The sequence below is a fragment of the Pteropus vampyrus genome, unplaced genomic scaffold (assembly GCF_000151845.1).
Source record: "Pteropus vampyrus isolate Shadow unplaced genomic scaffold, Pvam_2.0 Scaffold242, whole genome shotgun sequence".
Lineage (NCBI taxonomy): Eukaryota > Metazoa > Chordata > Mammalia > Chiroptera > Pteropodidae > Pteropus > Pteropus vampyrus.
This window is the reverse complement of record NW_011889023.1, coordinates 1264142-1288515: the sequence shown is the minus strand read 5'-3', so window position 1 is coordinate 1288515 and position 24374 is coordinate 1264142. Positions and strand designations below refer to the sequence as shown.

Sequence of the window (24374 nt, the reverse complement as noted above, 5' to 3'; positions counted from 1 at the left end):
TCCTAGTGTCCTTTTTCCCCTAAAGTAAAGAACAAACTTTTAAGATATTCACTGCTTTTCAGAGTCGCATTCTTTGTCTTCATGATGAGAAAGATTTAAGTTCCATATTTTAAATGAAGAGCATACAAACTTCCTGATAAAAACAAACTGGCCATAACTTTCTTCTCTGAGCTGTTCCCAGTCACATGCTCATCAACTTTTCTTAGAAGGAAAAATCTAAGAATATATCTAAGACATAAAATACCTTGCTATCCAAGGATAAAATAAGAAAAAGCAGAAACACAGAAAAAGCCTAAACAAGTAAAGTAACTTTAGTTTTTTCCAACCTCATATAACTTTTACTCTGGACAAATTTAGAAACAAATATATTTCCATTAAAGTAATAGTTTTTTTAAATTTGTACACCATTTAGTCACCAAATCTTGAGAGTATAAACTATGAGTCCACATGTGCAATTCTAATGTCAGGTTTTTAAATTACTAATACAGCAACTGTTTCAAAAATAGCACATAATATTATATGCTTAAACTCTCACAGAATCAATATGAGGCTTTTTTTTTAAGGAAGTGTCATAATCTCTCATCATTTTCTACTATTTCCCATGACCAACTTCATATTTTTTGCCTTGAAACTTCCAATAAGTATCTGGAACAATGTCAAAAATATCAGAAATTGGCACAAAATTATAAAGTCAAACTCACGGCATAAAATAATTTGTTGAACAGAACAATTCTACAACATTTGAGAAATAGAGATGAAATTTTTAATTAACTGAAATGAAAATATGATGTTAAGATTATAACAGAATTTCCCATTATGTGTAACAGTGATACAAGTAACAAACGGTACATTGGAGAAAAGATGCTCTTTAGAATGACAACTCAACCAGGAATTTGGGGCCAAAACAAGTCCAATTTTGAGGCACAACACTAAAGGAAAACTGGGGATGAGAAATACTTAAAACTGTAAGCATATAATTCCAATCCAAAGAAAAATTTTATAGCCTGTCAAATCTTTTCATTAATAGTTTTAGAGTACGCCAAAGGAAATTCTGAAAGAGGTAAAGTATAGTCCAAATGATTTTCATGAGTAAGTAGTAGAGATAAATGAGCTTTGTAACAAGAGAATACAACTAAAAAGTGATCACCCTTCAACCACCAAATAATCCTTCTCAAAGTGGTTCCCTGGCAGAGTTCTGGTGGGAGATGGTGGATAGGGGGCACCACTCCCAGGACCGTACCTCCATTTTCACATCATGGTCCTTTGGATAGTGTTCATCTACATTTTCTCCTGCTGGCGACCGTGGCCGAGTCGAGGCGGTGACCGATAAGTCTCCTCGAGATATGAGGGTACACATATATGCATCATGAGAGAAGACATCATGTCGGATGAACTCACAGAAGAGCAGCACCAGATTCACAAATTCCACCTTTTCACATTCACTGTTTGGATCCGCTATAAAGAAAATTCAATCAAGAGTTCAGTCTCCTTTGTCCCGTAGAAAAAAACAATCAATTATTAAGGCTTAGCAATATCTTCACCACTTTCCATAATTTTATTTTTACCAAATAACACATTATTGGAAAATTTACTATGCAGCTCTATTGTTTTGTGCAGATATGACGCATAGGTTTTGACTATCCTACTGTAATTAAAAAATACTGTCCAGTATGCTATACACAATTTCAAGTTTAAAGACCGTGGTCCCTGGTGAATAAATAACCATTTAAATAATAATATAAACATAAAATTTCATTTTAAAAAATAAATAAATAAAAAGCAAGGCTAGACTGCTGTCCTCTGTTTTTACTATTAACACTGCCCATGACTGTTTTTTATACCCTGAGTGTGTCTGTGTATTTGTGGACTTTGTGTGTACACTGCTTCAAATGAGACTTTACAATAGAACCACAACTCAAACAGTATTTGGAAAAAAAATAGTGAGGGGGATTCACTGAAAAGAAATAGGGAAAATGGAATTATAACAGCACAAAGAGGAGAGCTCTGCAGTCTTTTCTTAATTTATGATCAGTCTAATTCACATGCAGATTTTTGATGCTATAACTGTACTCTAAAACTTTGTATCTGTACCTTTGAAAGAAGGTTAAAAAATGTTGAGACTAACTCTACAAAGCTCAGTCCCTGGTACCATCACACTCACAAACACCAGCAGATCCAGGGAACGTTAAGCTTGATTCCCTAAACCTTAAGTCTAAATGTTTGCTCACACCTACCGCCAAATTCAATGACAGCAACCTCTACACAGAGGAACAGAACAGCCTCCTCTGACAGAAAATGAGATCCAGAACAATCAAATATGTAGAAGCAGCAAGATTTTCCCAAAGACAGAAAAGGAGGATGAGAAAAGCAAAGGGCAAATGTAAATCTCCCCTAGGATACAAGATAAGTTGGAGTTGCCAATTTCCATCACTGACAATATATTTCCTTCTGTCTGGTATCTCCCATCTTCTCATTTTCCTGCTTCAGTTCTCACTGTTCTTGCATTCCAACCACCAGCTTGGCTCCAGCTCTTGCTCTTCCTCAAGCCTAGAGTAGCCACCAAATAACTAAAAGACCCTCATCCCCAGGCGTAACTCAACCCAAAACAAGCCCTTTCTCAGAGGAACTTGGAAGCAGTACTGTTCATTACTGCTTTACCTCTTTCTTCTCCACAAACATCTTCCTTTGCCTCCCCTCCACTCTTTCTCTCCCTTTTCTATCACTTTTCACTTTCTGCCATTTTTCTGTTGTTCCATCACTGTTTTAAGATCCTCCCTGCTATACTTTGTTATATGAAAGCCTCAAAATAAGATCAAGCCCACTTAGCCCACACAAATGATTTTTTAAAAGTGTCCATCCACTGGGTGATCGTTTATTCCCCAAACCCTCGACTCCCCACCAACTACAGAATGAAAGACAGAAAAGGAACGCAAGATGACATGAACATCCAAGAGAGTATTGGCAAGCAGCTAACCATCTTTATAAATTATTCTCTTCTATCAAGGACCTGGTTATAAAGTACTATTGTTTGATTCCTCCCACCCGCAACTCCCCTTTTAAGATCAGGGGTTAGAAATTCAGAAATTTAGAAGATGATTTAAAAAGAGAAAATTCCAAATTACAATATACAGTGAAACATCAAGGACCTTAGCTCCTCTATTTTGGTAAGAAAAGATATAGAAAGATTTAGCCCATTAAATGTAAGAGAAAGAGATGACTGGTTTTTGAAATTATTAAAACTCAAAAATGTTTGTCTTTGAAGCTCAGCTAATTTTAAAATTGCATAAAAGTCTTCATTGAAAACATGCTACAAAACTTTGTGCAGAAAACCATACACTATATTCAGTGCCAAGAACTTTCGATGAGATGAAATTAGAAAAAAAGAAAAGAATCAGCTCAAAACAAAAAGTCAATCTCTTACAATCCCTTATTTAAGGCCTAGAAGCAAAGAGCTTTACTTACACAATGAGGGGGCCTGTGTATCCAAAAACCTTAGCAGAACATTCTGGAAAACAGGCAAACTCGATCCAGCAAGAGAAGCTGAAGAAATGGACTCCTTCTCATCTAAGACCTCCGATTCACCACATCTCTAAGATTAAAAGTACACAGGTAATTACAGAGCACATGTATAGTCACAGCAGATTATAAATCTGTTAGTTTTTTATTAACATTTAACTTCTCAGATAAAACGTAAAATTAAGTGAAATTTCTGTACGTATTTGTGAGCCATGCATCAGAAGTAAATATAATTTCTAAAAGCTGGGGAAACTATTCCAGAACGATTCAAATAATTTTAAAGAATGTCCCTTGAAAAACATTATTCATGTCAATTATAAACTCTGCACAGGCCTGTTTAGTATGCATTGAGTATACAGCATAATACAAAATAAACTACTCATGATCCCCATGCAAACCATTAAAAATAATCTGAGGTTGTCTCTATTTTTAAATAGCCCATGTTATCTATAGTGCCCACAAAAAATATGTGATTCTTTTGTGTTTGTTTTTGTCATGTGGGAGTATTTACGAGTGGGTCTAAGGAAGTGTGGTATTGAATTCCTCCATTAAGATTCTTTTATTTATTCATTATGCTTCACCAATAAGATCTCTTAGAACCTCTGGGAATCTCCAGATCATGAAACACATCTAGAGAACCTGTTTAACTTTTGCATTCTGAAGACAGAACTTACCGGGAGACCAGAAAAGAAACAGCTTAGAAGCAATCAGATCTTTGTTTTCTATTCTTTGATATCCATTTGATCCTTCCCATTACCTATTCTTTAATATTAAGATATTAACTATTATATTAAGATACTATTTTTCCAATCTATCCTCTCTTTACAATGGTCAAATTTTAAAAATGGTAATTTTTATTAGAAATCAATATCTTAAACATCTCTGAGAGAATACATTTTTAGATATGGCTACATCTACACTTATTAAAATTACAAAGTAATCTATGTGTGAACCTCTTCTGAAAGTGATCGTGTGTGTGTGTGTGTGTGTGTGTGTGTGGGTGTGTGTGTGTGTGTGTGTTCTGGGGCACAAGGGGGAAGAGGTAGAACAACAATAATCCAGACGACAATAATAATCCAGAAGGAAAAATGAAATTTGAGAAATTAACTTTAGTTACTAAAGTTTAATCATTACAATTCACTATTGAATAGTCTACCTATTCATAAATGTATAGGAAAAAAAGCAATGAAACACTTTTCTTAATTTGCACTTTGTAAAATGGGTCACTGTTTTAGACCTTAGCATCAATATCTTCGAGCCCCAATCTCAACAAAGTGATCTTTTCTGTATTTGGTGAATAGTGCTTTCCCAACAGAGAAGATGGCTATGAAAATATTCTTCCTATTTCATTTTTAATAGCTTCATAGGAAGTGGTGAATTATCAGTAATAGAGAACCAGCTAAGTGTTTATCCATTCATGCAACAAACATTTCCTGAGCATCTACTATGCACTGAGCACTATTCTGGGCGCCAGGACACACACTGAACAGGCTGGGCAAGGTCCCTGTTGTCAAGTTTACATTCTACCGGGGGGGTATGGGGAGTTGGCAGGCATTAAACAATAAGCCAGTAAGGGAAGTAAAATAGAATTATGTGAGAAAGTGGCTGAGCGGTGGGTACTATTAACAGATAAGGTGGTGATAGAAGATCACCCAGTGGAAGTGACACATGTTGAACTAGAGGTGCAACAAAGTGATACTTTCTGAAACAGGCATGATATTTAAAAAAAAAAACAAAAAAAAAACTGGCTATGTAAAGATTGGGGAGCAGAATGTGCGACCAGAAGGAACAGCAAAGACCCCAAGATAAAAGCAAGTTTGGAGTGATGGAGGGGCAGGAAGACCAAGGTGGCTGCAGTTATGTGTGTCCCAGGGGAAAAAGGTAGGAAACAAAGTAGGAAAGGCGGGCAGGGTGGCTCATATGAGGCTCTGTGGGCCACATAAAAAGCCATCATGAAGTTTTAGTAAGGGGACAATGTGATTTGTTTCCATTTTGAAAAGATGGCTCTGGCTGCTGTGTGGACTCTGGTGGAGAACAAGAGAGGGAACAAAGAGATGAGGCAGGAGGCCTTGCAGTTATCCATGTGAGAAATGATAGCGTCCAGTCAGATCATCCACATGCCTTCTCCAGAGCCATCACTGCTAAATATCACAGGCACAAAAGAAGGCTCACTGAAAATTTTTCCCTTCAACAAAAGCTAATGTTTATGAAGTTAGCTTTGTTTTTTCCTTTATAATCTACTCTTGAGGCTTTAAATGCTTTCTCTGGGGTCAGAACACAATCTAACATAAATAATATAAATTGGTATCTATAATCGACCTCATAGTCACAACTGCCTCAAGAATATTTTCAGTTCTACTAAAATGTTATGTGGCTTCAAAATTCCTTATATATATGTATATGTAAAATATTCATATACTTGTATGTATGTACACACGTATATATATACACACACACATACATATATATACACACACCATATATAATAATACAAAGGTATATACAAGCATATATGTATCAATCTTATCCTCACAAAGGGAGATTTCTTTCTTCTTAGATATTAAAGTTTTTTTTAAAAAAAGATAACTAGAAATCGGTCCAGTATATAAACTATTGGCTTCATCAGCTTAGAAGAAATCAACTACGGAGTCCTTATATAAATTCAAACATTCTCTCTTTTCCTTCAAAAGAAAAGAAAAACGGCATGAGGATAAGAAGAAAGAATCCTCCCCAAACCAGTGTTTTTAAATGAAGGCATTCAGCAAGTAGGAAAAAAACAACCTACCTCTGCCTCGATTTCCGCTTGCCTCTTCTCCAAGAGTTTTGCCACAGCCATCGCCCTGTGCTTGCCTGATCTTTTACAGCTCACAGCCCATTCACACAATAGTGTCACCACAGCTTCATCATTGGGGGCTACCTAGTGACCAAGAGAAATGGGGTACCAGCCACATCAAATGAAACATTCACCCAATGAGAGTCGGGAAGCAAGCAACGCAATATCTAAAGCTTTAAGTTTCATTGCTATATTTTGTTACAGTCATTTTAGAAAGTGTTCCCAAATCTTTTGTAATTGAAATATAAAGAATAAAACTTGAGTCATAAGAAGGAAATCACTTACTTAGAGGGGCTGAATCTGTGACAATTCCAAGAAAATTAGAGTTTCCTTACATACAGCCTTCACTTAACACAGGATCGTAACCTAGCCCATCAATCCTCCAGAACTCAATTTCAAAAGCAAACAATTTCAAAAGGGAAATGGACCATTGACTACCAAGAACAGCTGTTATGACGGCCAACCACTTCACCCCACTGTCAATCCCCTGAGGCCCTCACTCACAGCTCACAGATTCATTCAAAATTCTTAACAAGCCGGGTTACCAAATCGCCCAGTTCAATGAGGAATTGGAAGAAACAAATGGCGGTGGGCAGGGGGCAGAGATCTAGAATGCTAATCAAAGATTCATCGCACTAGAAACAATGAACATAAAAAATGATAGCCAGACATCATCAAGGAACAAAAATTAAAATCAGACACAGTTAACAAAGGACAGTAGCCTGGGCCTGTGTAGGGCCCAGCACTGCCACCAGCACTCTCAGCTATAGTGCCACAGCCTATAAATGGGCACCACAGACTGAGCATGAGAGGAGTCAAACAAAGGTCACAAGGACCCAAGTGACATGAATCAGGAGGTGGTAAATCAATGTGGGGATCACCCTTCGATGCAATCTGGCCTTTTTACTGGATCCATGCCAACCAATGGAACATCACCTCTAAGTTTTTTATATATATATATGTCCAACTGTATAAACACTATGCCAAAAGAATTACACAGTCGCGGGGTTAGCACTTACATGCTACATGACAAGGTCTTAACTTTTTAGAATCCACAAGCTTAGTTAAGATTATGATGGCTATGAGCACATTACCTGGAAACGTGCGCGTGTGCGCACGCACACACGTACGCACACACACATACACACATTCTTAGCTCAACATTTCAGGTCTGTGAACTCTAAGACATCCAAGAATCCCAGGATAAGAATTCCAAGGGGAAAAAAAAGGCATAGATGATAGAGGCTCTGTTCATCTCTCTGGCGACCAAATCAAAGTTGTGATGGAAACAAGTAGCAGCAGCAAGGAAAACTTCCCTGGGATCTAGATGAACAAGCCATACAACTAGGGAGAATCCAAGAAAGCAACCTGCAATGGCAGAAAGCAGGACAGGGCGAGGACATGGGGCTGCCTTGTCCCGAGCAGCTGAGTGAGATGGAGGCTGCAGCAGTGGCAGACTCCTCTTAAAGGGGCCGTGTCCCCGAATGTATTTTCGTGGTGACGGACCTGCTCACTCTGAGCACTAGTGCTAATCTGGCTGCTCACAGGGGGAACCAGGGACTTACAGGAGGACAGTGACTTGTTGGAGTGAAAGCCAAGGTAAGACTCACTATGTACAGAAGTGCCAGCAGTATCCATTGTTCCCTGTTGAGCTCTCCCCCACTCCCAGTGTGTGGACTCCGCGCTGCCATAGCCATGATATTATCAAACTGGTGAGGTCACTCGGCTCAGAGAATTCCCTGAAACCCTGCATCCCCCAACTTGCAGGCCCACCCAAGCCACATCCAGGTATAGCCTCAGTGAGTCAGGTGCTACTTGCTGAACAACGCTAGAGTCACACTGGAGGCAGCTGGCCTCAGTTTCTGGTGTGGCCTTTTGAGGCAACTATAAGCACAGCATCTGTGGATTGTTTGCTGAGTCTTAATAGGTGGCCCCAGAGGAGGGTACAGGCTTGGGCTAAATTTGGCCTGCAGCTGAACCCCTCTCAGGACTGTGCCACTGGACACTTACTTCACAAATTCACCCTAATAAGACAGGGAGACTTAGGAGCTTTGCTTACATAGAAACAGACATGGAAGCAGCCACGATGGGAAGACAAAGAAGCAGAAACCATATGAGAGAACAGAACAGAGATCCAGATATAATGGAGTCAACTGATCTAACAGACGCAGAGTTCAAAACACTGGTTATAAAGATGCTCTGGGCTTTCGGGAAGTATAGTTAAATTCAGTGAGAACTTCAACATAGAGAAAAAATACATGAAAATGGAAACGGAAATTATAAAAGGGAACCAGTATGAAATAAAGGACACATTATCTGAGATGAGAAGTTTCTTAAATAGAATAAACAAAGGGAATAAAGAAAAGGATCAAATGCCCTATCTAGAGGACAGGAAAGCCAAGGACACTCAATCAGAAGGGCAAGAGATAAGATGCCAAGACTATAAAAATAATTTAAGGAGCATATGAGACACTATTAAGGGTCCAAATATCTGTCTGATTGGTGTAACTGAAGAAAATCAAGATGCCAAACAGCTGTTTGAAGAAATAATGATGGAAAACTTCCCTAACCTGGTGAAGGAAATAGACGTTAAACCTTAGGAAGCTCAGAGAATTCCAAAAATCAGAGATCCAAAGAGGCCCACACCAAGATACATCATAATTAAAATGCCAAAGGTTAAATACAAAGAGAGAATCTTAAAAGCAGCAAGAGAAAAACAGTTAGTTACCTACAAGAGAGCACCCATAAGACTGGCAGCTGATTTCTCAAAAGAAACTATGCAGGACAGAAGGGCTTGGCAAAAAATATTCGACAGGATGAAGACCCAGGATCTATAACCAAGAATACTTTATCCAGCAAAGCTATCATTTAGAGTTGAAGGACAGATAAAGAGCTTCCCAGACAAAAATAAGCTAAAGGAATTTTTCACCACCAAGGCAGTATTACAGGAAATGTTGAAGGGACTTCTTTAAGAAGAAAAAACATGTATCAAAAACAGGAATAAAGAATGGTAACAACTACATGCCTATCAATAAGTACCTTAAATGGAAAAGAATTAAGTATTTCAACCAAAAGATAGAGCGGCTGAAAGGATAAGAAAACAAGACCCCTACATATAAAAAGGAAGATGGAAAAAGATATTGCTTTGATGGATCTAGAAGATATTTAAGTCAGACAGAGAAACATAAACAATATATGATTTCACTTATATGCAGAATCTAAGGAACAAAAACAACAAACTAATCAAAAACAGACTCACAAATATAGTGGACAATCTGGTGACAGAAAGAGCAGAGGGGGGTTTAGGGGGCTGGGAGGATGGGGTGAAGGGTTAAAGAAGTACAAATTAGTAGCTGATGGATGGTCACGGGGATGGGGAGCATGGCATAGGGAAAGCAGTTAGCCTTAACACGTTGGCTAGGTGGAGGGTCAGAGAAGGGAGGGAGCAACTGGGGTAATCGTTTTACAAATTGTATAGATGTCTAACCAATATATTGTACACTTGAAACTAATTAAAATAAATAAATTTTTTAAAAAAAGAATTCCTAATCAGCTTTTATGCACCATCAGACAATTCAGATCAGAAAAATCAGTTTACCCCAAGATTTTTACTCATTCTATCCTAAATTTCATTAAAAACATATTGACTCAAAACAAACAAACAAAAATGTTATCTGGGGAAGATATTTCAAAAGGAGCTCTGGGTCTCTTAATTTAAAAATAGAAGTAATTCAATTAAAATACGTAAAGATCGAACATAACCTTTAAAAAAGAAAGCAGACTGGGAGGAATTCCTGCCTGGATTCGATCTAATCCAGAAAAGTATAAATATAAAAGTCAGTCCAGTGAAGTACCACATGCTTAGATTTAGATTAACGAGTTACCCTAAAAATAGTGCCACCAGTTTTTAAGAGAACCTGGTTAAGTAATATGGATCATATCCACATTTATAAAGATTTTTTTACTTCTCTCTGATTGTAAAAAGTAGATGAAAATATGCTACAAAAGAATAAACAATTGAATTACGCAATTTAAGTAATAGGCTCTGCTTGATCTAGAGATGCGCAGAAAACACATAAAGGAAAAGACTTCTCTTCGACACAACCAGATTTGAGTAATGTGCTAGAAAAGAAGTCCTAGGAAGAAGTCAATTCACTTCCAAAAGCTCTTACTAAACACCCATGAGAAGCCAGGTACTGAGGAAACAAAAATTTTAAAGCTCTGGTCCCTGTTCTCAAAAAGTTCATCTTCTATCGAGAGAAAAGCAGAAAAGACAACTAATCATAAAGCAACTAGACATTTTGATGGAGTAGAGGAGGAAATAAGTCGCATCCACCTGCACCTTCCTCATCTCGTAGGAGATGAGCATCCTTTGTCCCAGCTTATAGAGATCTGAAACCTTAACTTGAAGACAGGCCTGCAGTCTTCCTGTTGCAGCTGTAAACCCAATTTGTGATTACCAGGAATTAAGTGAACTAAGAAAATCAGAGGAAAATGCTGCTGAAAAGACTGTGTTTTTAAAAGTTTTATCACTGAAATTTTCTTGTCTTCATGTCAATTATGCCCATAACGAGTTATAGATTTCAAAATCTATTTTCGATCAAAATGTATTCTTCCAAACTGGCCAGATTCTAATAGCGCAAAGCCCACTCCTATCTGAATATCAAACAGCCTACCACATGATGCCATTCTTTGCTTAGGATGCTAGAGTGGTGGGGAGGGAGGTTCTGTGCTGATTTTAGAAGAAACAGGAAAATATTCCAAAAGAAGTTTTACAAAAATTTACACTTAACTTCTCAGAAGACTATATTGGAAAATCAGGTTGTACTATGCCAATTTAAAAGCAAGCTATCTCTACAATATGAATAATTACCCAAATATTTAAATGTAAATATTTGGGTAATAAAGCATTTCCTTAGTTTTGTATTATTGAAAAATTACGTTCTAAAATAAATTATTGTAATTTTGGCATTATTTTTCAAGATAATATCCCAATCAAACCTTCTCCCCCATCCCGCCCACTATCTACTCTGAAGCTTTGGTCTTCATTTTAAGTGGATTTACCACTAATTATCAAAAATAAGGAGGCTAGTTTGCTGATGTGACTCTAAACACCAGTTCCAGGATATATCCCATCAGACATGTTCAAAGCATATACAGACATCCATGGCTCATGCTCCCCACATATCATGCTTCATTCCCTCCCCCACTGCTCTGCATCGAACAAATGTTAAAAAAAAAAAAAAAAAAAAACTATTAGAGGGCAGCTTCCATTTGTCTGCCAGATGCTATCTTACAAATTAATTCAAGTAACTGTCAACAGGACATCATGTTTCCAAATATGTAAGCTGAAATGTATTCCCGTCCTGAAAACAAATTTCTAAAAACATTGAGCTCCTTAGCTTTAAAAAAAAAAAAAAAAAAAAAAAAAAACAAAATTTTTTAGTAAAATTTAATAAACATTACTTAACACATAATTACTTCAAGGCAAAAATTTAAGGTAAGTTAGTAACTCGAGATATGAACTAAATACAGGCCCTGCCCTCAACAAGATGGCAATTAAGTGAGACAGACACATATGTATATAAATAATTTGGATGTATAAAAAAAGGACATGAAAATTATCTTGGAAAACATTCAGCAGGAGCAGACAGAGACAACTGAAGGAAATTATCAGATGTTTCTTTCAGAAGATGGCTTTTAAGAAAAATCTTGAAGAACTAAATTTCAAAACAAAGATAAACAAAATGAAAAATAAAGTATGCAACAGGCAAAGAAATGCCCCACCCCACTCCAAAGATGTCCACATCCTAATCCCAGGACCTGTGAATCTGTTACCTTAAATGGCAAGAGACTTTGGTTGTTGACTAACTTAGGATCTTGAGATGGAGGGATTATCCTGAAATATTTGGGTGGGCCCAATGTAATCACAAGGGGTGCTTGATTATATTAGAAATAGAGTGGCGGGGAGGAGAGTCAGAGAAAGAGATGTGACAAAGGAAGCAGGAGTCAAAGTCAGGGAGTTGATTTGAAGATGCTATGCTGTTAGCTTTGAAGATAGAGCAAGTAGACACAAGTTAAGGAAAGCAGGCAGCCTCTAGAAGCTAAAACACATAAGGAAATGGATTCTCCTCTAGAGCCTCTGGAAGAATTTCAGCCTAACACCTTGATTATAGCCCAGTAAAATCACAAGCTACAGAACTGTAGGAGAATAAATTTGTGTTGTTTTAAGCTGCTGTTTCTGATAACTCATTACAGCTACAATAGGAAATTAATTCTAAGTAGTTTTAAGCAAACACATAAAAAGTGAAAAATATGGTTGTGGTTCAAGGAATTACAGGAGCAGAGTACTGCTGGTTAAATGTCAAATATAGGAAGGCTACAATATAAAATTATAAATCTGAAAACCAGTTTTAATGATAACACATCAAAGGAGAGTATCATGAAATATCCTGTAGCTTCAGTCATTTACTTATTAATTCATTCAATAAATATGTATTGAGCACCTACTATTGCCAGGCTCTCTTCTAGGCACTAGATATATAGATTCTCACATATTACTTTATAGGAATAAACTGGTACTTCCCTTTTGGATGTAACTTCTATTAGATAACAAGTCTTAAAAGTGTTCGTATTATTTGCTCCAACAATTCTATCTCTGAGAAAATAGCCCAAGGATGTTATCTTAAAGTGAAAAGATATGAGTGTTCCAGGCATCGGTGAAGCATGTTTCCAAAACATTCCCCATCCCAGCTGCCAGAACTGACAAAGTTTCCTTCCAAAATCTGAAACAGGCATAGAATAGATCAAATCAGATAAGAGTAGGGTAACTTTACAGTAGGGAGAAAAAGGTCAATGCAGATGGTTCACAGGAAAGAGAATGACTCTTTAGCAATGGAAGTTTGACAAATTTTGTGGTAATTGTTTTAATTTCTATTTTTCTGCAGGCAAATGGTGATATTTTAATATCTAATTAAAGTTGTATAATTAAGAAATGAAGCTTGCAACTGAACACAGAAAAGAGGAGGTCAAAGATGCACAATTAGCAGTAAATCCTAAGTCCTCTCTAAGGGTGAGAGTCCTCGGACAAGGTCTTCTCTCTGTCAACCATTCTTCCCTTATTCTAGGAGCTGTACCCCTACTTCTGGGGGTATTGCTCCTCTTCCTGCCCCCAGATGGTACAAGGAAGGGTTACCAGTTGTAGTACGCCATCCTCTCAGCTTTAAATGTTACATTATGGGTCTGGGGCTTTGATAAGCAGTGAAGACTTATGAGATTGTTTTAAAAAATCACTCTATCAGGTACTCATGAGGTACACTGCTCTGTGCTCAATCTTGTAAAATATTCTGGATACTAAAAGAGACTAGTCCTGACCAAATGAGATTATCTGTTTATATCCTGGTCAAACATCTCTTTTGTTGAATAGGTTTTCTGGAATATTTATTGTTTTGTAAGTAATTACCTAAGTCTTAGCACTGATAACTGATCAAAGTAGACACAACAAAAATTAAAAATTCAAATTTCTTGGTCTTAAATGTAAATCTTTCCATGCACTTTAATAAAAATTTTAAGCATAAAATAAAGTGGTATGAGCTAAATCACTTTCAAAATCACTTATAAAAATAGACATATGAAGAGGTCACTAATCATCAGAGAAATGCATACTAAAACCACAGTGAGATATCACCTCATACCTACCAGAATGGCTATCATCAATAAATCAAAGAACAAGTGTTGGAGAAAATGCAGAGAAAAGGAAACCATCATACATTGTTGGTGGTATTACAAATTGGTACAGCAGCTATGGAAAACAGTCTGGAGGTTTCTCAAAAAATTAAAAATGGGTCTACCTTTTGACCCAGCATTGCACTTCTGGGTATTAATCCAAAGAAAACCAAAACAATAATTCGCAAAGATCTACACAACCCAATATTCATGGCAGCACAATTTACAATAGCCAAGATATGGAAGCAACCTAAATGCCCATCAGCAGACAACTGGATAAAGAAGTTATGGTTTATATATACAATGGAATATTACTCAGCCATTAAAAAAAAAATGAAATTCTACCATTTGCAATGACATAGATGGACCTAGAGATTATTATGCTGAGTAAGTCAGACAGAGAAAGATAAATATCATGTGATTTCACTTATATGTGAAATCTAAGGAACAAAAAGAACAAACTAATCAAAAACAGACTCACAAATATAGTGAACAATTTGGTGACAGACAGAGGGGAGGGGGGATTGGGGAACTGAGAGAATGGAGTGAAGGGTTAAAGAAGTACAGATTAGTAGTTGATAGATGGTCACGGGGATGGGAAGCACGGCATAGGGAATGCAGTTAGCATTAATATATCAGCTAGGTGGAAAACCAGAGGAGTGAAGGAGCAATCAAGAGGATCGTTTTAGAAACTGAATAAATGTCTAACCAATGTACTGCGTACTTGAAACTAATTAAAATAATTTAAAAAATATATATCTTGGCAAATTTGAAGGTGGTAGTAATAGAAATCATTAACATTTCAGTGCTTAATTTACAGACAGTGCAATAACTGTTTCAGGTATTATTTATTTTAATCTTCATTATCTATGGGCTAGTTATTATGGATAAGGAAACCAAGGTATTGAGATGTTCAATAACTTGTCCAAGATCACCCAACTAATTCATGGAACTCTTTCCACAACACACCTCTTGGGAAATGAATTAAGTAAGCAGGGCAACAATTGTTTGTCAAAAGAACCTGGGAAGGTAATTTTAACCTTTCCCCCAGGGTACACAATGGTCTTTTGTGTAAGCCCCAAGATGCTCTAGGTTTCTCTGCATTTTTCCCTTGGTGCTTTCATCTTCAGTCAGAGTATCTGTTCCTTTGTTCTATATTGTTTACTTTCACGTAATACGAATCTTTTACAACACAGCTTCATGGCTATTAGATCATCAGCCACTGGGTTCAAATATCCATTAGGAAGGGGAAACACACCTCTGAGAACTACTAAGGAAAGTATTTCACTATACCAACACTACAAAAAATTGTGCAGTCTCCAGGGGCAGCAACAGGCAGCTTTTCATACTGGTACTTTATAATATATATTAAGATGTTGTAGAATAATCCAAAGCATGTACTCCCTAGCTTGTATCTACACACAGGTAAGTGAGATACACAAGAACAAGAAACAGAAAGACAGAGACAGACAGAGAAAATGAGTCATGGCACACAGAGCTAAGGTAAGGTCAGAGAAAAAGCACCAAATAAGGAGATCAAGAACCTGATTTCTGGCCCGGGCACAAATCAAAACATGTAATCATGGCAATGATATTAATAGCTGTAAAATTCCAACTACTGGTAGTAGCAGTAGTAATAATCAAAAATATTTATTGGGCAGGTATTGGGTGTTTCACTTACATCATCTTTAATCGCAACAAACTTTGAAGTAGGTATTGCTATTATCATTTTACAAATAAGAAAACGGGGTTTCAGAGGCTCAGTGAGATGGCAAAGGGCACAGAGATTCAAAGTGGCAGAACCAGGAGACCTAATTCCAAAGTCCGTACTTTCTGCTATACCACACTGCTGCTCCCATCGTAGATGACTCAAGATCACTGGAAGCACAAAGAGCATCATAGTGACATGGGAATCTCCCAAATGGATCACGCGGACCCCACTCAAACCAGCCATTGTCACCCATGGTTCCAGCCCTGCCTCCTACCGCTCTAGCGGCCAAACTTCTAATCTAATTGACATACAGAAAACGAAACCATAGGAGTGAATTACCAAAGACTTCTTTCTGCATCTAATACTTGCTAGACTAGATGGTCCCATAAGGCAGGAGTGTATCTTCTTCGTGGTTTTATTTTCGGCATCTACCACTGTGCGTGGCACAGAGTAGGTTCAATAGATATTTTTTAACGTGGCACAGAGTAGGTTCAATAGATATTTTTTAAGCAAAGAATATAAAAGCAATGTACTATGCTACATTAAACTAAAGGAAATGATGTGTGGTGGGGGTAGGGTATATCTTATTTCCTCCTCCAATACACACCCATACTGGTAAAATACTAAAATCATTATTAATTCTGTTGCAAATAATCATCATTAAAGGTGCTATCTACATCTACAGTAAAGATACTCCAAATGTGAAGCAAGGTTTTCACCATAAGGGGGATCTGTCACACTTTTCTTTCCTGGGGTAGAGCAGGCACAAATCTGATAGATGAAGCCTAATTCGATGCTTATTCAATAACTCAATGTTCTCTAGAAGCTAATCACGGGTCTTACATTTTTTAACAAAGGAGGGAAAATAACTCGCAATTACCTCTGCAAGGCAGGCCTCCTTTGGAAATTACAAGATATTTTGTGAGATTGTTTACCATTTTAAAATAAGGATATTGTTCACCACTTTAAAATAAGGAATTTCTTAATATACTACCATAAAAGGGAACATGAAAAATCAATGACTCATTACTATAAACTACAGCAAACTTGAGATCAGATACTCAAAAACTCTTCAATAGCACTTTAATCTGAGACTAAGAGGACATGTTTATAAATGTAATTACTCTTAGTCAACTTTAAACAAAATAGTCATATCAAAATTAAAACATTATTCGTATTACAGCACCAACAAATAATATGGAATAATATGTAGAATACTGTTATTAGCAAGTCATATTGTTTGCCACCCGAGACACATTATGGAGATCTGGTTGAATTTCAAGAGTTGCATCAGTTAAAAATTAGTCTAAGCTGTTAACAGAACATAAGCCTGTTGTACATAGTCACGAATGGTATTTTTAACAATCAGAATCACCATATAAAGTAATATGCCTAAGACTGTTAACTACAAGCTCATAAGATTTATTATTTAAATGTAAATAACATTTGTTATTGAAAAATCTTTATACATATGAATGCTTCCATATGGACATTTCCAAAAGATATTTGAGATGGTTGATTTTTGATGAGGAAAGGGGCAGGTTTTCCTAGTCTCATATCCTTAGACTCAACAGCCGTTAGGTCTTATGACATCTAATAAACGAAACATACACCATGAAAACAAAAAAAGACTTCCTCTTTTTTTCAAAGCAACAGTTTACAAACAGTTTAGCTCTGAGTTCTGAGAAGTAGGTAAAAAAAAAATTAAAACAATTCCTCCAAGCATTTATATCAACAAATTGTCATTAATTTGCACTGTGGCAAAAAAAAAATCATTTTGCTATCCCTCAGTCAAATCGACATTTAAATAATAATACAAATTGAGAAAACAGAGTTTTGAAAAATATGTAACTGTAAAACAGAAGTCATACATACATGAGATGAATTATAATCACAAAGAAAATCCCTCTGAAAGCCCTTGAGAAGTGGTACGTCTCTCATACTGAAAATAATTAAAACATCAGACCACTGTACGTTCCAATAAACTTTATTGCTTGTCTTTTATGAATAATAAAGGAAACACACAGATGAGAAGAGAAATGTCAATTTCTAAAAGATGGGGCTAGGTTCTACTCACTTGACAACCAAAGTTGCCCAGCCAAGAACATAACAATTGACTTTTACTGTTTACCGTATGCTACCATGTGAAGTGGATTCTATGAGTAAGGCTGTTGTACACAAAGAATGACACCGAGGAAGCTAGGTAACTGGTCTGAGGCCACCCAGCTACTTGGCAGTGAAACCAGAATTCAAATCCAGGTCTGAACTGGCCTCAAGTCTGTGCTATCCTACAAAGGCCAGATTGCTCAACTTGAGGATTTGGACTTCCTAACTTAAATATTGTTTACTATGTCAAAACCATTGAATGAGCATTTAAAAATTAGAGATTATTCCTGCAGAAAAATGTGCCAATATTAATATGTGAAAACTGTTCAAAGCAATCATAAAGGTTTTTTCCCTTCTTTTTTCCAAAATTACATCTGACACTTATTTGTTTAGCTTTAGTTACCTAAAATAAAGAGATTTTTTTAAAAGAAGTTACAAAGAATGGAATGTAGCAGTTAAGAATGTCCTTCTGAAACCATCTTGGATTCCAACTGCTATTTGCACTGTGCCAAAAAAAATCAGTTTGCTATCCCTCAGTCAAATCGACATTTAAATAATAATTCAAATGGAGAAATGAGTTGGATTCAATGAGTTGAGTATGAGCTTGGACAATTTACTTATCCTCTCTAAGCCTTGGTTTCCTTATCTGTAAAGTAGGGTATAAAATAATTTTTTTAAAACATGCATCTCACTGGCCAGAATATAATTAGATGACATAACACACTTGAAACAGGGTCTAGTGCTTAAGAAGTACTCAAAAAAAAAAAAAAAAAAAAAAGGCTGAAAGTGAAAAAAGACTTGTATACATGCTCAAAATCAAAAATCCAAAAAGCCCATCCCAATCTAAACAAAGTCTTTACTTGTCAATAACAGCAATAACAGCAAAGTCTAAATGTCTGGACACACAATTATGTTACCCAACCATGTTAATATAATTGCCCTTTTAGTAACAAATTTCTTTTGAGAAAGAAGAAAATGGTAGCTGCAAAAGATTCCTGATGCCTCCTTTGGGTATCCAGCAGGAAAAGGTGTTAACTTCCAAGGAGAAACAGGTGATGGCAGGGCCACGCTCTCAGCCATGAGACCCAGCTCAGGGCACCCGAAAGGAAGTCGCCCTGTGCGTTTCCTTGTTTGCTTGACTTTTTGCCTCGCTGAGTCTTGGTTTTAAAACGTGACTAAAAATTTTTCCTTACATGAAACAACAACATAAAAAAAAAAAAAAAAAAAATCCTAAGCACTGAAATGAGCATGATCTCTTTTACAACATTGGTATACCACTTACCCTGAGTGGGCCAAACTCATCCTACAGCTTCCTATGGAAGGTAAAGCCTTTGTAATAATCAAAGAATGAATAAAGCCTGACAGATCTTATCTGTGCTTTATAGATTAGTAGATTGTGTGAGGGATAGTTATATGTGTAGGTCTGCATGTGTCCACAGTGGGTCACATTCCTTCCATCTCCCTGGTTCCTAACTACCTCCCAAAAGACATCATCGGTAAGCAGCTAGGGTTTACATCTAGGCACTATAAATATCTAAAAGTTTTATCCATAGCTTCATGTCATTCTGACATTATCATAAGATAGAATGCCCTTTTACAAATGAAGAAACTGACACTCATTAAAAGTGAATTGCCCATAATGCCTCCAAAGAAATGCACTAACCTACTGATTTTACAGCTGAGAGCTCTCCTGTTAGCCACACTCCTGCCTCCACTCGCATATATTCATCTTATACATCTGAACCGACTCCACAGGTAAAACTGACATATTATATACACTTCATCCTGCACTCAATCCTACCACTCCAAGCCAAATCTAACAGAGGAGTTTCCCCTTCCAGTTCATTGTCCAAGCAGCATTTTTTACAAACCTCAAAACAAATTTAATAAACATCTCCTCAGGACTTGTGGGCCCCAGGCATAGTGCTAGTAGCTGATGATATGCTAGTGAAAAGAAGAAACACAGATCCCGACCTACAGAACTACAGGCTCACAAGAAGACAAACGCAGAACACAGCAACAGAATCTGAGATTTTATCTTTTAGATCACAGTGGTCAGGTGGTGTATTAGCCTCCTGGTCTGAGACAGACCTGGTATGGCCATGGAGTCCTGTGCCAGAGGTTAGTAAGGCACATGCTATGGACTTCAGGCCTTTGCCATTCAAAAACTCAGTATGAACTCATCGCACTTGTTCAAAGAATGCTTCATGGATCTTCTAAACACAAAACACACAGAAACAACAAATACATGCAATTTCAGGGTTTGGATGTGTGATGGTTTAAGTAGAGGGAAAGAAGAAATGTACACGCTGCTGCTACTTTGGCCAGTTCTGCCCAGTGCAGCTGGTTCAGGCTTCTCATTACTCAGGAGGAAGTCTGCTTCCTGGGGCACCAGAGAGAAGTGAATAGGCACCTTTACACTTTCCCTTCTATCCACATCCCCAGGGCACCCAAAGATGCAGCTGCTTCTTCCTTCATACACTGAACACAGGAAAGGAAAGAAACCAAGATGAAGAGATGGTCTGGGGTTCTGGAGGGTTGCGGGGACATCCCCTCATCCTGCTGCTCAGAGGTGAGGTCAACAATGTGACCCCATCTGCAGGTCACAAGTGACAGACGCAGTCAGGGTTTTGAATCAGGAGGTCCTCAAAGCCCATAATAACTCCCTCACATGGATGTCAGGCTTCTCTTCCTCCTTCACCCAGAGAAGAAATGGTTCTGAAACACTAAATAGGCAAATAAGTAAATGTAGTATAAAACGTGCACCAGGAGTTAGAAAGTGACAGGCATCTGAGTAAACATGGCCAACCAACATATTGCCTTGGACTGTAAAGTGTTTTAAGACTAGGAAAGTTGACATACTAATCCTGACGTACAAGTTCTCTCAAAATGTTGGATGGTCAAGGCAACATTGGGTCTGCAATCCCAAGCAGAATCCGAGAGAGGCTGCCCTGCTCCTAAAAGTTGGGTCCATTTCCCAGTCACCACAGTCCCCACCCTCCTAGTGGCCCTGGACACAGCAGTGCACCACCTGCCTGGCCACTGTGTAACATGAGTCTCTGAGCCCTGTCCTCAGCATTAGAATTTTTCCACTTCACTCTACACTAAATGGAAAATCGGGTGGCACAGATCTAGAATAAGTAAACGTTAAGGGTTTAGGGATTTTGTATTTTCACCTCCTTACACTGGCCTCGAGCCCTGACACAGAAGCAACAGTCGCCCCCCAGGGGGCAGCAAAGAAGGAGAGGAGAGAGGGAGAGGGTAAAGGAACAATGCATTTCATGTGGAATAGCTGAAAGCATGACACAGGCCTGGCATACTCCATCATAGTCACCGTGTCACTCCTACTCTTACTATTGTGACTGCAGCTGAAACACAGGGCAGGACCAAGGCCTCGAATCCTTTCATCCCATGCATTACTGTTTTCAACGGGCTTTCACCAAATACTGAAACTGATTATACAACACAAACCTGAACCTCTGACCCCTTATTTGAACAGCTGCTCTCTCTCCTCCCTACAAGAGAGTGGAGAGTGGAGAGAACTGTACTTCCCTTTAGCAGTTCCAGAGAAATGGGAATCAAGGAAGGTGAAGTTCAAGTTTCTCAAATAAATGGAGGAAAAGAGGCTGTGCAATGAAAGGCCCAGATATACCTAAACACGACTTCAGAAAAAGCAAACCTCAAACTCACTGCAACTGCAGAGCTCGGTCACATTTTCTTTTATCTAACATGTTGTCTAAGTCCTAACAGAAGTTACAAAACCAAAAAGGAGAAGTACATTTTAAAGAACTGAGATGTGTTTCTGAATATCAACCATACCACTTTATAAAACTCCTTATCAAAAATTATAACTTCATCATATCGGTTCTTCCAAAAAATACCAACAATCACTATATTATCATTAACAATAACAACTTTTAAACATACTTATATAATTCTTCATAATTCTCAAAGTGCTCATGTCTCCTTAAAGATAGATAGGGCAGTGCTCCACACAGATTTAACAAGTGTGCCTTAGGACACTAAGGCACAGAGCCCATGAGTAACTTGCTCAAGGTCACACAGCTGAGCAGGGCCAATACACCTCAGCAGCTCATACATGAATTCCAAATCTATATAAAGTGACTCAGAAGTCAAGATAACAGTAAACCCTGGTGAAGAATAAACACGGAGATGAAATGTTGTCATTTGCATGCATATATGTACTTACATTGATACACAAAGTAGAGGCCAAACCATACTGCAAAAATTAATTCAATGTTAAATATTTCAGAAGGATCTGTCCAGTTATTCTGACTGATTATTAAGAAAAGATGACCAGTCTGAATTACGGGTTAAAATGCAGTTTTTCTCTTACTCATAAAACAGCACAGTAACCACAAAGCAACCACTCACTCACATCAAACCTTTCTGGAGTTGAGTCAACATTCAATATAATTACTCCTAAACGGGTAACATGACATTCCTTCCAGTAAAGTGTGTTTATGTTACTGGAGCATCCAGGACTGAGCCCTGAGCACATGTCTCCCTCTAGTGGCAGGTACACCCTACATTCTGGGCAGAGAAGTCCCTCATTTAGAGGAAGCACAGTGACGTGATCTCCACACATTTTTCACATACCCTTTCAGCTCAGTTTTTATTTTCTTTTTTAGTAAACACCCTCTATATACACATATTTATTTAAAACTTCTATACTGATATTACCATAAGAATTATGTCCATTATAAAACTTAGACAAAACAGAACGGCTTAAAAAGTGTAAGTTTTTTAAGAATGTAATCTAAATAGAAGTTCTAATCATTTCTTCTTGCACTCCAATGGCTCATGTCAAGCACCTACTCTGGAGGCAACTGTGCTTGAGACAGAGCCGTACAACAGAACTTCATTCAAAAATATCAAATATAATTTCTGCCCTTAATAAAACACTTATCATTTTCTCTTTAGAGGCCTTGTCAGTCATTAAGTCTGCACATGAGGCACATAATTCTGAAGTTGGCCAGTTCATTCACTAGAGAGTTATACAGTTGGGCTGAACACAAAATTGAAGTGTTTTGTGGGGACTTGGTAAGACTCTCACCAGGGAACGATATAATCTTTACTTAGTGTAAGGACAACTTGAGTCTTAGGTATCCCTACTCTCCTTTCAAATACCTCACTTCCATATATTAAAAATCTTAGTACCCTTGAAGTCTTTTATCTAACAAAGTCTTTATTAGAAACAGACAGACTTTTAAGGTTTCCAGAACAAAATAAACACAGTAACACTCTATCCTGTGTCGATAAGTACAGCATTAGGTAGACCTGTAATCAGTATGTTCTTCTCCAAAAGTACTGAGGCTCACGAGGAGTTAGAAACTACACTCAGTCTATACCTCACTCTCAACATTCTAATATCCTACTTGGCATCAATGGTATTGAATCCTATCTCTGAGAAGCAAGGTGCTAACAGAAAAATCATTCTAAAAAGAGAAGTAACCTGGAAGAGGTTAACATCAAGTTCACATAAGGGTAGGATAAGGAAAGTTTTGTGGCTGTTGTTTTTGTTTTATCTCTTCTTTCCACATATGCATTCCCAAAGGGTAGTATGAAAATCAAAGATATTTATAATCAGTTAACTAAGGTGTTCTTTGAAGGTGGGTATCATGTCTTAAAACTTACCTCTGCATTCCTGGTGCCTATCACAATCTAGATAACCACAAGAGCTTTCTGTTATAAAAAGAAGACAAATTTTTAATTTCTCCAAAAATAAGGTTGAGAAAAAATAACTGAAAATCCTATGTTCAATAATGAAACAAACTATTGCTAGGAAAGCATATGATAAAAAATTGTCTATGATGGCTAATTTTGTGTGTCTGTTTGGCTAGGTAATGGTATCCAACTTTTCAGTCAACTCCAGTCTAGATATTGCTGTAAAGGTATTTTTTAAATGTTCCTAACATTTAAATCAGTAAATTTAGTAAAGCAGATTATTCTCTATAACGTGGGTGAGCCTCAATCAGTTAAAGGCCTTAAGAAAAAATACAGTGTTCCCCTACCCACCCACATACGCACACCCCCAGGAAGAGGAAATTCTGCCTCCAGACTGCCTTCAGACTCAAGCCGCAAAATCAGCCCTTCCCTGGCTTCCAACCTGCTGGCCCGCCCTGCAAGTTTCAGATTTGCTAGCCCCCATAATCATGTGAGCCAAATTCTTAAAACAGAGGTCCCCAACCTTGTTGGCACTAGGGACCGGTACTCCTAAGAGTTTCTAATGCCCGATGATCTGAAGTGGAGCTAAGGTGGTGATGCTAGCACTGGGGAGTGGCTGCAAATACAGAGGAAGCTCCGCTCGCTCACCCACCGCTCACTTTTTGCTGTGTGGCCCAGTTCCTAACAGGCCACGCAGCAGTACCAGTCTAACAGTACCAGTACCAGTCTGCATCCCAGGGGTTGGGGACCCCTGCTTTAAAATACAGTCACGTGCCACTTAACAACAGGCATATG

General features: G+C 37.7%; 1 protein-coding gene across 23 annotated transcripts in view; it reads right to left on the bottom strand.

Annotated features, from left to right (window-relative positions):
- MED12L (mediator complex subunit 12 like) overlaps positions 1-24374 on the bottom strand; it is a 317720-nt gene that overhangs the window by 222506 nt on the left and 70840 nt on the right. For 22 of the 23 annotated variants that reach the window (XM_023519944.1, XM_023519946.1, XM_023519960.1 and 19 more), the window contains 3 exons: positions 6302-6433; positions 3463-3589; positions 1241-1455 (listed from right to left, as the gene is read on the bottom strand). In XM_023519944.1, coding sequence (XP_023375712.1) covers positions 1241-1455; positions 3463-3589; positions 6302-6433 — 474 coding nt within the window. The remainder of the gene's footprint in view (positions 1-1240; positions 1456-3462; positions 3590-6301; positions 6434-24374) is intronic. The other variant, XM_023519957.1, reaches the window with a different exon arrangement.